General features: G+C 43.5%; 2 protein-coding genes across 3 annotated transcripts in view; one reads left to right on the top strand and one right to left on the bottom strand.

Annotated features, from left to right (window-relative positions):
* MROH8 (maestro heat like repeat family member 8) overlaps window positions 1-4,459 on the bottom strand; it is a 54,100-nt gene extending 49,641 nt beyond the window's left edge. Inside the window, exons 1-2 of the mRNA XM_028157754.2 lie at window positions 4,103-4,459; window positions 977-1,095 (exon numbers count right to left, since the gene is read on the bottom strand). Coding sequence (XP_028013555.2) covers window positions 977-1,095; window positions 4,103-4,389 — 406 coding nt within the window. The 5' untranslated portion in view covers window positions 4,390-4,459. The remainder of the gene's footprint in view (window positions 1-976; window positions 1,096-4,102) is intronic.
* RPN2 (ribophorin II) overlaps window positions 4,192-15,685 on the top strand; it is a 61,981-nt gene continuing 50,487 nt past the window's right edge. For both annotated transcript variants that reach the window (XM_028157755.2, XM_008149640.3), the window contains exons 1-2: window positions 4,192-4,249; window positions 7,942-8,135. In XM_028157755.2, coding sequence (XP_028013556.1) covers window positions 4,237-4,249; window positions 7,942-8,135 — 207 coding nt within the window. In that variant the 5' untranslated portion in view covers window positions 4,192-4,236. The remainder of the gene's footprint in view (window positions 4,250-7,941; window positions 8,136-15,685) is intronic.

A 15,685-nucleotide genomic window follows, 5' to 3' on the forward strand; every position in this document is an offset into this window, starting at 1 on the left:
TCCCTTATCTCTCGTTGCATATCTGACTCCTAGTCATTCTTCAGGGCTCAGCTCCAGGATACCTTTCCTGAACCCCCTCTGCTCATTTTGGCTAAGTATCCTACTAGCTGCTAATAAACCTCTCTATATTTGCTCCTTACCCCTATCTCCATCCCCCGTCACAAATTATACTGAGTTCCAATTCTTTGTTTCTCTATGAGTATACTGTATTTGTTCTGTTCACTGCTACATCTCCAGCAGCTAGATCAGTGTTTAGAGTATAGCAGGGCTTCAATAAATATTTATTGAATGAATGTACAAATAAATGAATGTAGTTCCTCAAACATACCATAGACTTTCCTGTCTCATGCAAATATTGCTCCACCCACTTGGAATGCTCTTCCCTCTACTTCTCACCTGGGTAGCTCTTTCATGTCTTTGAGACTCTCTTTAGGTTTAAACAGCAGTGTCTCAGACAGGTTCTCTCTGACAAACATGATTTAAAGTAGGTTCCCATCCTTTATTTTTTTTGTCTCAGCCCTTGTTTAATTCTTTCATAGTGTTTACTATAACTGTAATTACTTTATTTACTGTCTCTTGACTTATTTTAGTTCTTCTCAGCACTATGATGTAAATTCTGTGAGGGCAGGGACCATGTTAGTTTTGTTCACTGATGCATGTCCAGCAACTGCTACTTAACAAATATTTATAGAATAAATGATAGTTATTTTGTAGCCCAATCCAAATTCCACCCACACTTACCTTTCTCTTCTTAGAATCCTTCTAGCATGTAGACTCTGTGCAAATAGGCAGAATTATTTGTCTCAGGACCAAGTTAGTGTTCTTTATGTTTAGAGTAATGTATCTTATCTCAGTTTTCCAATCATATTCCAAGTTCTTAAAGTCAGGGACATTGTTGAAGTCTAGTCAAGGGCTGGTTACTCAGCCACTTGACTTGAAAAGAGATGCCCTTCCCCCCATTCTTTCCCCCTTTTACCTGTAAATTCAAATCTACTTGGGCCCTTTATAATATCCTCTAAGTTGCTCAGCTGCAAATCCACACTTCCTGAATCACTATCGGAAGCATAAGGGATCACTACTTCCCAACTACAGATCCTAGGAATAAAGAGGGGATTAGAAAAATTAGTTTTTCAAGACTGCTTATGTTTCATCACTCAAGCTTAATTGTCACTTTTCAGAGGTGTTTATTGATCACCAATCTAGGTTAACCAGCCTCTCCCCACCCAAGTCCGACAGTTATTTTCTTATATTTTCATAGTATTTAATCATTGCCTACAATGACCCAGTTAATTTGTGTTGTTTATTGACTGTCTCTCATCCTACCTAATAAAAGAGTAATATGCAAATTAACCATCACTCCTCTACACCCACAAGCCATGTCCACCAGCCATGCCCACCAGCCAATCAGAGCGAGTATGCAAATAAACCCAACCAAGATGGCTACAGCCACAGAGAGCAGGAGGGAGGCTTGGGTTTCCCAGGCAATGGAGGAAGCCAAGCTTTCCGCCTGCCCTTGCTGGCCTAAGCCTCCACTCAAGGCTACAAAGTTTCAATTATAGAAGGTAAAGAAATCCAAACAGAAATGGCGGCAGCCACGGAGCTGGAAAGAGCGGGAGGCTAGGGTTTCCCCCGGCAATGGAAGAAGCAAAGCTTTCCACACACCCTGGCCAGCCCAGGCCTCCGCTTAAGGCTACAAAGTTTCAATTGTAGAAGGTAAATAAATTCCAAACACCAGCACCAGGGTATCTTGGGTCGCCAGGGGGCGTGGCTGGTCTGCAAACCACCACAGGCCCCTCACTCAGACCGCCCCACACCCCAAGGGAACCCCCACCCTGATCCGGGACACCCTTCAGGGCAAACCAGCTGGCCCTCACCCTTTCACCAGGCCTCTATCCTATCTAATAAAAGAGTATTATACATATTGACCATCACTCCAATACACAATATGGCTGCCCCCATGTGGTCAAAGATCCTGCCCCCATGTGGACACAAGATGGCCACCACAAGATGGTCAGCAGGGGAGGGCAGTTGGGAGGCACCCGGCCTGCAAGGGAAGGCAGTTGGAGGCGATCAACCCTGCAGGGGAGGGCAGTTAGGGGTGACCAGGCTGGCAGAGGAGGGAAGTTGGGGGCAAACAGGCTGGCAGGGGAGCAGTTAGACATCAATCAGGCTGGCATGGGAGTGGTTAGGGGGTGATCAGGCTGGCAGGCAGAAGTGGTTAGGGGCAATCAGGAAGGCAGGCAGGCGAGCAGTTGGGAGCCAGCAGTCCTGGATTGTGAGAGGGATGTCCGACTGCCCGTTTAGGCTCAATCCCTGGGATCGGGCCTAAACGGGCAGTCAGACATCCCTTGAGGGGTCCCAGATTGGAGAGGGTGCAGGCTGGGCTGAGGGACACCCCTCCGCCCCCGTGCACGAATTTCATGCACTGGGCCTCTAGTCCTATATAATAAAAGGCTAATATGCAAATGACCGTGAACTACAGGTTGCTATGATGTGCACTGACCGCCAGGGGGCAGACGTTCATCTCAGGAGCTGCCCCCTGGTGGTCAGTGTGCTCCCACGGTGGGGAGCTCCACTCAGCCACAAGCCAGGCTGATGGCTGCCAGAGCAGCGGCGGTAGTGGAAGCCTCTCCCGCCTCCTCGGCAGCGCTAAGGATGTCTGACTGCAGCTTAGGCTCGCTCCCTCCGGGGAGCAGGTCTAAGCTGGCAAGTGGACATCCCTCAAGGGATCCTTGGCTGCCAGAGGGATGTCTGACTTGGGCTATCCCGGGGAGCGGGCCTAAGCTGACAGGTGGACATCCCCCGAGGGGTCCCGGACTGCAAGAGGGTGCAGGCCCAGCTGAGAGGCCCCCCCTGCCCCCAAGTGCACGAATTTTTGTGCACTGGGCCTCTAGTGTTGTATAATTCTGCTCTGTCCATATGATACCTACTAGCCACCCGTGCCTATTGAGCACTTAAAATGTGGCTAGTACAAACTAATTTTTACTTTTGGTTAATTTAAATTCAAATTTAAATATTTACTTATAGCTAGTATCTACCACACTAAACAGCACAGCACCAGACATAGCAAGAACTGACTCTCACTATTTGGGGTAGTAATATCTGGGGCACTAATAATGATAATAAAAGTTACCATATTGTGCCCTGGCCGGTGTTGCTAAGTGGTTATAGCATCAAAGGGTCTCTCGTTAGGTTCCTTGTCAAGGGCACATACCTGGGTTGCGGGTTCTCTTCCCATCCCTGCATGTGCAGGAGGCAACTAGTAGATGTCTCTCTCTCTCCCCTCTCCCTCCTTTTCATCCTCTTTGAAAAGCAATGGAAAAAATATCCTCTGGTGAGGATTAACAAAACAAAAAAGAGTTACCGTTTTGTGCATACTTCGTATGCTCATAATAGCTAAAAAGCACCGATTACGGAGTCAAACTACCTGGGTTCAAATCTTTGTTTCTTTCTCTATAAAATGGAATAACTATACACCTCACAGTGGTGACAGGGAGTAAACGAAATAGTGTACGTAGAGACACTGTCGGGCTATCCTGTTAACTGTCAATAAATGGAACTAGTTATTATTATTAGTTCTTAGTTCACTCCCATTTTTTAGCTTGTTACTTCGTAATCTTGGCTAAATGCTTCTCATAATAATGAGGAGTCACTGAATTATTGGGAGTCAAGACAAATGCTTTGCAAATCAGATAAAATGTCACGCATAGGTTAGTTATTAACAACCGAAACAATCTTTGGAGGAAATTGCCATAATTTACCAAAGGGTAATAAAAAAAATAAACAACACTCGAATACCCCCTTCCCCCACCTGACCCTTCCCATTTCTTTAAAACTGGCCGGGCTGCAGAGACGACTGAGTGACAGGCGATCGACCAATCAGAGGAGGCCCCGTCTCGGGCCCGCCCTGAAGCCTTGCCCAATAGCGTCGTGGTAGCGCCCGGAATAAGACCGTTGCAAGGTGGCCGGTACCAAGTGGACCTGAGTGCCCGGGGGGAGCGGGCCTGTACGCGAGGACCGCGAGGTCCTTTGGGCACGAGGACCAGAATTCCGGCTGTGGCTACAGAGAGCAGCCCGGCCCAGCGGGACGGCGGGGACTGACCTGTCCCTAGAGTCCATCTCAGCACGCGGAGCCTGCCGCGAGTTCCCGGCGTCCCCTCCGGCGCGCTCCTGGAGCCACTTTCCTGAGCGGAAGTCAGCCAGCGGTGCGGACCCTTCTGGGACTGGCTCGGAGGAATGGCGCCGCCGGGTAAGGTGCTGCGCATGGCTCGATGTCGGGGCCCCGCGGACGGCACGCCTCGGCGACTGGGCCGGCGCCCGCGGGAGGCTAGTGTTTGCCACTCGGGAGCCGGCCAGGCGGGGTCCCCTTCCTCGGCGGGACTGGGGCATGGGCTCCGGCTCTCTGGGATCGAGAGTCTGACGGAGGACTGGCGGGCGGGTGGGACTGCACGGGACCTGAGGAGGGGTTGGGGGGTGGGAGGGGAGTGCGGGGCCGAGCTACGGGTACCCCCGAGGACCAGCCGGGCACCGAGGGGCGTGATTAACCGCAGGTCTGGGCTTCGCTCATTCATTTGACTCGCGTGGGCTCCCGGGTCGGGCGGCCTAAGAGCTAGCCGTTGGCCAACAAATCATTCATTGGGCTATAGTTTCCTTTTTAGTGAAAGAGGCAAAGCAAATCACCCCTCTGGGAGTTTAGAGTTCTGAAGTTAGGTTTTCCGGGTGCAAACTTGCAGGCCGCTACGCATTTATTATGTGACCCCCACCGCAATTTACTTAACCCCCCACCGCACCTCAGTTTCTCATCTGTAAAACAGATTACACATTGTCTGCCTCTTAAATCGCTGTATTAAATGAGATGATCTCCGTGCATAGTTTAGAACAGTGTGTGCCAGTCACTAAGTAAGCACTCAGTGAAGTTACCTGCACTGCTAGTTAACAGTGGTCACTGCAGGATAGACTCTGATGTCCCACCACAGCTTGGGGAATGAGTACTATTGTTATTTCCACGTGACAGGCGAGAGGGAAGAGAGAATGCCAATGGCTTGCTGCTCCATTATTTAAGAAGATAAAAGAGGTGTTAAAAAAACAAACTTTGGATTCAAACTGCCTGCAGTTTGATCCTCAGCTAGTTGTGTGTGGTAGGGCAGGTAACTACTTCTGAGTCTCAATTTCTGGTTTTTTAAAGGGCACTCTCTTGGATGTTGAGTATTTAATGACTCAATGCATACAAAGTACCTAGCTTAGTATGGGAATACCCGACCCATGTTAAGTGTGCAAATTTTAGCCAAGAAAGTTATTGTTATCATTAATGGGAGGCGGGAAGATTAGGATTCTGACACAGATGCTGTGTTAGGGGGATTTACAGTCTAGCTGGGAAAATGCTGGATAGATCATAGCCATTTACTAGATTTTAATATATTGAGTATATGCATGTACACAAGGCACTGGGGATTCATTCAGCATTAGTATCCTGACTCCGCATTCTCTCATATCTTTCTATCCATTAGCAATTCCGGCATTAACTATGAGTTTTAGCCAGATCACTTCTCACCATCTCTACTGCTGTCCCCGGGTTGGGTCACTCATCTTTTTACTTGGATTATGGCAATAGTCTCTTAACTGGTGTCCCTCTTTAGGTCCCTGGACCTGTATAGTCTCAATATAGGATTGTTTATTCTCAACACGGTTATTCTGTTAAAATGTAAGTCAAATCACTCCTTTGCTCAAAACTTTCTAGTGGCTCCCATCTTGCTCAGTAAAAGCCAAAGTTTTCCTGCAGTGGCTTATAAGACCCTCTGGATTTAGCCTCTGCTCTCTCTGTCACCTTGTCTTTACTTATCACCCTTTGCTTACTCCTCTTTAGTCATACTGTTCTCCTTACTAATGTAAAAAAATACCGTATACACTCCTGATTCATGGTCTTTGAACTTGCTTTTCTTCTTGGGCTTGTTTCCCTCCAAATACCTTTATGATTTGCTCCTTTTCCTTCAAGTCTACCACATTTTTTTATTTCTTACTTGGCCTATCATATTTAAAATTGAAGTTCTTCTCAGGTGTCCCTTCTGTGTTGTATTATTCTCCATAGCAGGTTTCACCTTTTTAAATGCTAAATAACCTTAATTATTTAGCGAGATATTTTTCTTTTCCCATTAGAATGTAAGCTCTATGACGTTGGAGGCTTTTGTTTGCTCTGCTTCCTGCTGTATCTTCAACACCAAAACAATGCTTGGTGCATAGTAGGCATTCAGTAAATATTTGATTAATGAATACTCCACATTATAGATATCTCTAGCTTTTTAAATTTTTATTTAAAAAATATTTTTAATTGATTTCAAGGAGTAAGGGAGAGGGAGAGAGGGAAGCATTCATGATGAGAGAGAATCATTGATCGGTTACCTCTTGCATGCCCCATACTGGGGATTGAGCCTGAAACCCAGGCATGTGACCTGATCAGGAATTGAACAGTGACCTTCTGATTCATAGGTTGACGCTCAACCACTGACCCACACCAGCTAGGCTCCAGTTTTTTTGTTTGTTTGTTTTTTAAGAGTTTTTACACTCTAGATTATTTAATACATACAAGGAATTAAGTAGAACTAACCTTCATGCCCCAAGGTAAGCATCTCTTCTGTAACATTTTCCAAAACATAGTGCATTATGGACACTACAGTTAGACTTGGGTTTGAGTCCAAGATTAACTATGTGTAAACTATTCTGGTCCTCAATTTTTAACTTGTAAAATGGATATAATATTTCCTTTCTTAAAGGGTTCTAGTTCAAACTAAGTTTGACACTGTAGACAAAGAATTTAAGACCATTAATGCTACCCTTGTGATCACTGTTACTTGGATAGCAGACAGTTCATGACACAGCCCATTCAAGAGTGTGTGTGTGTGTGTGTGTGTGTGTGTGTGTGTGTGTGTTAATGACAAGTAGACTATACCACTCCTATAACTTTCTGTTTCCTGGGCATAATAGATGAGGATTAATTTTATTTCCATTTATTTAGCAAATGTTAATTCAGTGTTCCTTTGTCCAACACAGTGTGCAAGACTTTGAAATATTGAGATGAACAAGACAGTCTGTTGTCATGGAGCATACAGTTTAGCAGAGGCATCAGACATTACACTGTTATAGTGGTGAAAAATATAGAAGTACAGGTTGCTATGAGTGGATATGGCAACAATAACAATTTAGCTAACATTTAGATAGTCCTTGTTAAATGTCAATCACTATTCTAAGATTTTTGAATATTAACTCATGTAAAGCTCTTAACATTGAGGAGTAGGTACTATTATTAATTCCTTTTGACAATGAGGCACAGGTTGGCCTCACTTTAATTGCCACAGTGACATTGCTAATAAATGGCAGAGTTAGGATTTAAACTTGGCTCCACCTGCCATATTCTTCACTACTTTATAATACTGACCTGGGACCTAATCCAAGGGAGACCTATTGGGAGGTTTCTTAAGGAAAAGATACTTGAACTGGAATCTAAATGTAAAAATTAATCATAGTATAAGTAGGTTTGGAACGCATGAAAAAATGCTGGGTGGGGAAAAACATGGCTCCTTGGAGAAACAGACGGGAGGCTAGAGAGTCACAGATAGAGGGAATAGATCTGGTTGAGAGGTAGGCAAGGCCATGATGAAGATCCAGGATTGTGTCTGTCCTGAGAGGCGTAGGAGTTGCTAATGTACTTGAAATGGGAATGGTGCGATGAGTTCTGTGCTTTGGACACGTGGAGGCTGCTGGGAGGACTGTCCTTCAGATAGTTGAAGACAGTGCCCACCACTTCCCCAAGGCTTCTCTCCAGTGTAAACCTTCCAGTTCCCTCCCTTCCTTACATGAGTTGGTTCTAGACCTTGGTGGGCATCATCATTGAAACTGTATAGACTTTGGAATAGTGTGGAATGTGTTTAATAGTCATTTTTCCTCAAGGTTCAAGCACTGTCTTCCTGTTGGCCCTGACAATCATAGCCAATGCCCAGGCTCTGACGCCCACTCACTACCTCACCAAGCATGATGTGGAGAGACTGAAAGCTTCGCTGGACCACCCTTTCACAAGTTTAGAATCTGCTTTCTACTCCATCGTGGGACTTAGCAGCCTTGGTGCCCAGGTGTCAGATGTAAAGGTAAGGCTGCCTTAGTGGCCTCATCCTTTTACTATCTTCCTTTTGTATACTTCACAACCTTTTGCTCATTTGAGGATAACCAAGGTTAATACAATATAATAAATGTTTATATCAGTCGAACAGTTTTTTCTTTCAATGCCTAATGTGTATTTAGGATCTAGTCAGATCTTTTAGCAGAATATAGAAAAGAGCAAGTCATAGATCTTCTAGAAACTTTTACTGCAGTTCTGAGTGGGCCTATATAATACTACATGTACTTATGAAGTGCCTATATTTGTGCCTAATCTATACTAATAAAAGGGTAATATGCTAGTTAGAGTGGGAGACCTTCCAGGAGACCTTCTGGACATTCTTCTGTACAAAGCCATGGTGGCGGGGTCGAGGTCGAGGCGGTTAGAGGCCAAGAGGGGAGGGCAGTTGTGGGTGATCAGGCCAGGATGGGATGGCATTTGTGGGTGATCAGGCTGGTGACGGGGGGGGGGGTGAGGGGGGGCAGTTGGGAGTGAGCAGACCAGCAGGGGGGCCAGTTGGGGGCGAGCAGGCCGTCAGTGGGGGTCAGTTGGGGGTGATCAGACAGCGGGGGGGCAGTTTGGGGTGAGCAGGTTAGCAGGGGGGCAGTTGGAGGCGAGCAGGCCAGTGGGGAGGGCAGGTGGGGGCAAGCAGGCCAGCAAGGGGGGCCAGTTGGGGGCAAGCACGCTGGCATGGGGGGGAATTAGGGGTGATCAGGCTGGCGGGGGCGGGCATTTGGGGGCAAGGAAGCTGGCGGCAGGGGACACTTGGGGGCGAGCAGGCCTGCAGGCAGAGTGGTTAGAGGCAATCAGGCAGGCAGGCAGGTGAGCGGTTAGGAGCCTGCAGTCCCAGATTGTGAGAGGGATGTCCGACTGCCAGTTTAGGCCCGATGCCTGTAAACCGGCAGTAGGACATCCTTCAAGGGGTTCCAGATTGGGGAGGGTGCAGGCCGGGCTGAGGGACTCCCCCCAACCCCCCGTGCATGAATTTCGTGTACCGGGCCACTAGTAAATAATAAAGGATCTCAAGATGGGAGGGCATTCAGATTTATTAAACAGTCACTGTCACTGTATCAGGCAATTTTTTTAAAAATATATATTTCTTTTATTGATTTCAGAGAGGAAGGGAGAGGGAGAGATAGAAACATCAATGATGAAAGAGAATCGTTGATTGGCTGCCTCCTGTACGCCCCCCACCGGGGATCAAGCCTGCAACCCGGGCATGTGCCCTTGGCCAGAATCGAACTTGGGACCCTTCTGTCTCCAGGCCGATGCTCTATCCACTGAGCCAAACTGACTAGGGCTGCATCAGGCAATTTTGATATAAATCTTTGATGATGAAAATGCATCATGATTAAAACCTCTCTTGCATTTAGGAACAATATTACATGAATTCACATTTTATTCATTTATAGTAGCACTGATAGCTAGGGTATACGAAATTAGGGCCAGGTTTCTCATATATAAGCTTTATGTATTAATTTTCTATGATTGCATAACAAATTACCATGCACTTAGCAATTTAACACAATACTCATTTATTAGCTCTTAGTTCTGTAGGTCAGAAGTCCAGGGAGGCTTAGCTGGGCTCTTATTTGGAGGCTCTGGGGAAGAATCTGCTTCAAGTTTCTTCAGGTTGTTGGCAGAATCTATTGCCTTGCGGTTGTAGGTCTGAGGTTCCCATTTTCTTGCTGGCTTTCAGCTAAGGACTGCTCTCTGCTTCTCAATGTCACCCACATTTCTTTTTTTTCTTTTCTTTAATATATTTTATTGATTTTTTACAGAGAGGAAGAGAGAGGGATAGAGAGTTAGAAACATTGATGAGAGAGAAACATTGATCAGCTGCCTCCTGCACACTCCCTACTGGGTATGTGCCCGCAACCAAGGTACGTGCCCTTGACCGGAATTGAACCTGGGACCCTTGAGTCCGCAGGCCAACGCTCTATCCACTGAGCCAAACCAGTTAGGGCATCACCCACACTTCTTATGTGACCCCCCTCCCTTTTTAATTTAGTGATGGCATGTTGAGTTCTTCTTATTCTTCAAATTTCTCTAATTCCTCTTCTGCCACCAGCCAGAGAAACTTTCTGTTAAAGAGGACTTACCTGTTTGGGTCAGGACTGCGTGGATAGTCTCTGAATTTTAAGGTCAGCCTACTTAGGGTTTTAATTACACCTGCAAAATCCTTTCAGAGCAGTTCTTACATTAGTATTTAAATGAATAATCAGTGGATGGAAATGTAAACATGGCATCTTTTGAATTCTGCCTATTCTTTCTTGTATTAACATAGAAAGGACCCCAAATCTCAGTGGCTTATGGCAAAAGTTTATGTTTTGCTCAGACTGTATGGCCATCATGGGTCAGCTGGGGTTTTGCTCCATCTTAAGTCCAGGATTTACTGGTAGCATGCTGGAGCAGTCTCTGTCTGTTTGTGCAGAGGGCAAATGAAAACATGGCTTTTAAAACTTCTGCTCAGAAGAAATATGTGGAACTTCTTTTATCTTTCTAATTTTGTTACCTAAAGCAAGTCATATGGCCGTACCTGGGTTGACAGGGAAGTATAATACTTCTTCAGAGAAGGAATACATTTTATTTATTTTGGAATATTTGTTATAGTTCTGTGAAATAAGCTGTTTTTATCTTGATAGGAATTGTGTTGAATCTAGATTGCTTTGAGTGGTATGGACATTTTAATAATGTTAATTCTTCCTATCCATGAACACGGTATATGCTTCCACTTAACTTGTATCTTCTCCAGTGTCTTTCTTTAGTATCTTATAATTTTCTGAGTGTAGGTCTTTTACAACCTTGTTTAAGTTTATTCCTAGGAATTTTATTCTTTTTGAAGCAATTGTGAATGAGATTGTTTTATCAGTTTCCCTTTTTGATAGTTCATTATTGGTATATAGAAATGCAACTGATTTCTGGATATTTATTTTGTATCCTGATACTTTACTGAATTCATTTATCAGTTCTAATATTTTTGTGTGGAATCTTAGAGGTTCTCTATACACAGAATCATGTCATCTATCTATATAAAAGGCTAATATGCTAAGTGTCTGACTGTCCTGGTAATGACATCAAGTAGCAGTACCTGGCTTTCTCTCCCTAGGGACGACTAGCCTTAGGTGGAAACACTTTACATTGTAACCAAATGTTTGTGAAGCGTTTTCCCATGCCTCATCTCATTTGATCCTCAAAGAAGTCCTGAAGTAGATAGATAGAAGACTTGGTGGAATCCTATTTTCTTTTCATTAGCTGGAAAACGGAGATTTAGAAAGCTTAGAAACTTGACCCGACTGAAAGGAAGTAAGAAATGGTGTACCATGAAAATGACTTCAGGTTTTCTCACTGCGCAGAATATAGTCAAACACTGCTGCAGTTAAATATTTTACCCTTTGTTCTCCCTCCATGATCTATAATAATAATCTGCTTCGTGTTGATATTTACTGCTGTGTTGCTGACAATTACCTGAAAGAGAAGTTGGGGTACTTCACTGGGCTGGAAAAAGTTTAGCTACATTAGAAAGCAGGTCTAATTAAGCAAGTTTGTTCTATAAAAAGCTAAGTTGCCCTAGCCGGCTTGGCTCAGTGGATAGAGTGTCAGCCTGCGGACTGAAGGGTCCCAGGTTTGATTCTGGCCAAGGGCACATGCCTGGGTTGGGGCTCAATCCCCAGTGGGGGTGTTCAGGAGGCAGCTGATCAATGATTCTCATTATTGATGTTTCTATCTCTCTCTCCTTCTTTCTTCCTCTCTGAAATCAATAAAGAAATATATATATATATTTTTTAAGGCTAAGTTGACTTGTGCATGCACTATACATATAAAGCTCTCAGTGGCGCCAATTGCATGTGTGTGTTTTGATCTGTCATTGTCGATCATGAATTTGGTTGTTTTTGTTGACATTCTGAAGCTGAAAGAAAGCGTCAGCGTTGCACAGAAGAAACAATGGCAATTAAATATGATCGTAACAGTGATCCGGTTAGATATAATTATCCCCATGTAACCGAAGTTGCCGTCATATTCAGAAACGAAGATGGAGGACCTCCTTTTGAAAGGGACTTGCTTATTCATTGGAAACCAGATCCCAATAATCCGAATGACACTAAAATGAAACAAATCAGTATCCTGTTTCCTACATTAGATGCAATGACGTATCCTATTTATTTCCCACATGGTGAAAAGACTGGGGAACGGATATTGCATTACGACTCAGAGAAGACAGTGTAATCCACAATAATACTAGATTCAATGGATGATGCTGAAAAGGAAAATTTTCCCATCCAATTTCTTAAAATTATTACTCCTTTGGGAGTGCCGTGTCAAAATTAGAATTGAAAGTAGGTGCAATCATCATGCTACTGAGAAATCTTAATAGTAAATGGCGTCGTTGTAATGGTACTAGATTTATTATCAAAAGATTGCAACCTAACATAATCGAAGCTGAAGTATTAATAGGATCTGCGGAGGAGAGGTTGTTCTGATTGTAAGAATTGATTTGTCCCCGTCTGATACTGGCCTCAATGTTAGAATAAGTTTAATCAATTTATCAGTCATTGTTTTTATCAATGTTTTTTATATCATGTTTTTGTTCTTTTAATATCATGTCTTTGTTGTTATATCATGTTATTGTTTATTAATCAGTTTATATATTATTTTCATATACATGTTACTAATTTTCTTTCATCTCTGACACTTCTATTACAGAGAAAGGGTGAATAGCAATATTAAAATATTTCTTCTAATTAATTTCCTTTCAGTGTGCACGAATTTGTGCACTGGGGCCACTAGAATTCAAATAATGACAGTTTTACTTCTTCCTTTCCAACTTGGATGCCTTTTATTTCTTCTTCTTGTCTGATTGCTGTGGCTAAGACTTCCAGTACTCTGTTGAATAAGAGTGAAGAAAGTTGACTTCCTGTCTTGTTCCCCATCTTAAGGGAAATGCTTGTAGTTTTTGCCCATTGAATATGATGTTGGCTGTGGGTTTGTCATATACGGCTTTTATTATGTTGAGGTATGTTCATACCTTAACATAAGGAATGCATTCTAGTGAATGGTAACTCCTGAGCTCCTTTGATCCTGGTGGGTGCCTGGTGGAGGAGGTCAATGGGGGGAAAAGAGGGACATCAATAATACTTGCAACAATAAAGATTTTTTAAAAAAGTAATGGTTTTGTTTTTTTTCTGAGGAGTGGTGAGCACCCTGATCCACTCGATTGACAAGTTAGCCCACTTTAGTATGAACTTATTTATGGAGCAGTTTACTGAACACCTGTGCTAGGTAGGCCCGTGGCACATAGTCACTGCCTTCAGAGAGCTTACAGTCTAGTGGAAGTTAAAAGAACAGCAACTCTTGTGTATATTTTTTCTGTCTTTCAACCCATTGCAGTTGTTAATTCTTTTTGATGCTCAAAATATCCCATTTTTGCTAGTGGGCCAAAATGTCTGTGTGTGTATGTGTTTATTTTTGTTGTTGTTTGTTTTTGTTTTTAAAAATATTTTTTATTGATTTCAGAGAGGAAGGGAGAAGGAGAGAAAAACATCAATGATGAGAGAGAATCATTGATCTGCCATCTCCTGCATGCCCCACACTGGGGACTGAGCCTGCAACTCGGGCATGTGCCCTGACTGGGAATTGAACTGTGACCTCCTGGTTCATAGGTCAGTGCTCAACCACTGAGCCATGCTGGCTGGGCTTTTTTTTTTTTTTATGTGATCCAGTAGTCTTTGAGAGTTTCTGATGTCCTGGGCTTTTATATTTCCTGCCCCAGACTAGAATAAGTCATTGCTATTATTTATTAAATGTTTTGTTATATGCCAGGTACACTGGATGTTATCTTGGAATTAATTGTCTTAATTCTTTATACTTAGAAATATTATCCTGTAATAGAGGAGGAAATAGAAACTCAGAGAGGTTAAGTAAATTAATTGTCCAATGTCTGCCAGCCATCATCTGAATACCATATGGCAAAGGGGTTGACAAATTGTGGCCTCTAAGATCAAGTCCAGTTTGGAGCATTTTTTTGTTTTGTTTTATTTTTTTAATGTTTAGCCTGCCTTCCCTTGAGTATTTGCTTCTCTTTCTCTCTCTTTTAAAAAAAATAAAATGTTTTTGTTGATTTTAGAGAGAGAGGGAGACAGAAACATCTATGAGAGAGAAACATCCATCATCTGCCTCCTGCGTGCCCTCTACCACGGATCAAGCCCGTAACCCAGACACGTGCCCTGACCAGGAATCAAACCGTGACCTGGTTCATAGGTCAAAGCTCAACCACTGAGCCAACTGGCCAGGCTTTTAGTACAGTTGAGTAAGTAGTTACTAAAGAGACTTGTCTGACTCCCAAAAGCCTAAAATATTTACTATTTAGCTCCTTACAGAAAATTTGCTAAACCCTGCTGTGTGGGATTTATGCATATGCAGATTGCTTCCTGCCAGCTATCTCTTGTTCTTCCCCAATGTTTGCTTCCTCTGCATGACTGTATTAAGGAAACAGATTTTTCCTCATGATCACACTCTTGTAAACTTTATAGGTGAATGTACCTCCTAATAAAATTAGTTTAGCTCAAAAGCAAGTACACAAGCATCAGAGTCGGCCCAAGTTTTTAATTCTGGTGCCACCTTTCTGTAAAATGGGAGTTATAATGATTTTCTCACTGGATCATTGTAAAGATAAAGTGAAATCATATTATGCCTAGGGGAGAGAGATAACAAATTGGGAAAGTAGTGGCGTAATCTTGACTAGTAGAGATTTTATATTGTAAGGTATAGGAGATAAAGTGAGAATATTAGGTTAATGTTAAATATTGGCAGATTTCAATGCTGGATGAAATTTCTGCTGGTGATTTTCAAACTTCTGTAGCACCATAGGATTCAGTCTAGGGGATCATGGAGTGAAGCGCTCTTACTTTACCAGAGCAGCACTTTTGTATTTGTCTCATGATTTGGAATTCATTCCACATGGATTTAGATTGAACACATACCCCTGAATGTGTTCTTTGCTAATGTCATGAGATTGAGGATATGTCTGTCAGGGCTGAAGATTTAGATTGAAGCCATCCAAACAGTGGCAGTGCAGTGTGATTTGGGGGTAATTGTGTGATTAGGCCAGCTGTGGCTTTGTGTTTATAATCCAGACTCTAAAGTCAGGCTGTTTGACCCTGGCTGGGTAGCTCAGTCAGTTAGCATCCTTCCAGTATGCCAGGGTTGGGAGTTCAATCCCTGGTCAGGGCACATACAAGAATCAACCAGTGAATGCATAAATAAGTGAAACAACAAATCAATGTTTCTCTCTCTCTTCCCCAATATCTTTCCCCATCCTCTCTAAAATCAATTAATAAAAATCTTACCTAATAAAAAAGAAACATGCAAATTAACCATCACTCTGCCACGCCCACAGCCAATCAGTGAGTATGCAACTTAACCCAACAAAGATGGAGGTTAATTTGCATATGCAGGCATGGAGTGCGGGGAGGGGCGTGACGCCTGCTATGAGGAGAAGTGGGGCTGTGGCGGGAGATACAGGAGCAGTGCCACGGACAG

The sequence above is a fragment of the Eptesicus fuscus genome, chromosome 12, assembly GCF_027574615.1.
Source record: "Eptesicus fuscus isolate TK198812 chromosome 12, DD_ASM_mEF_20220401, whole genome shotgun sequence".
Lineage (NCBI taxonomy): Eukaryota > Metazoa > Chordata > Mammalia > Chiroptera > Vespertilionidae > Eptesicus > Eptesicus fuscus.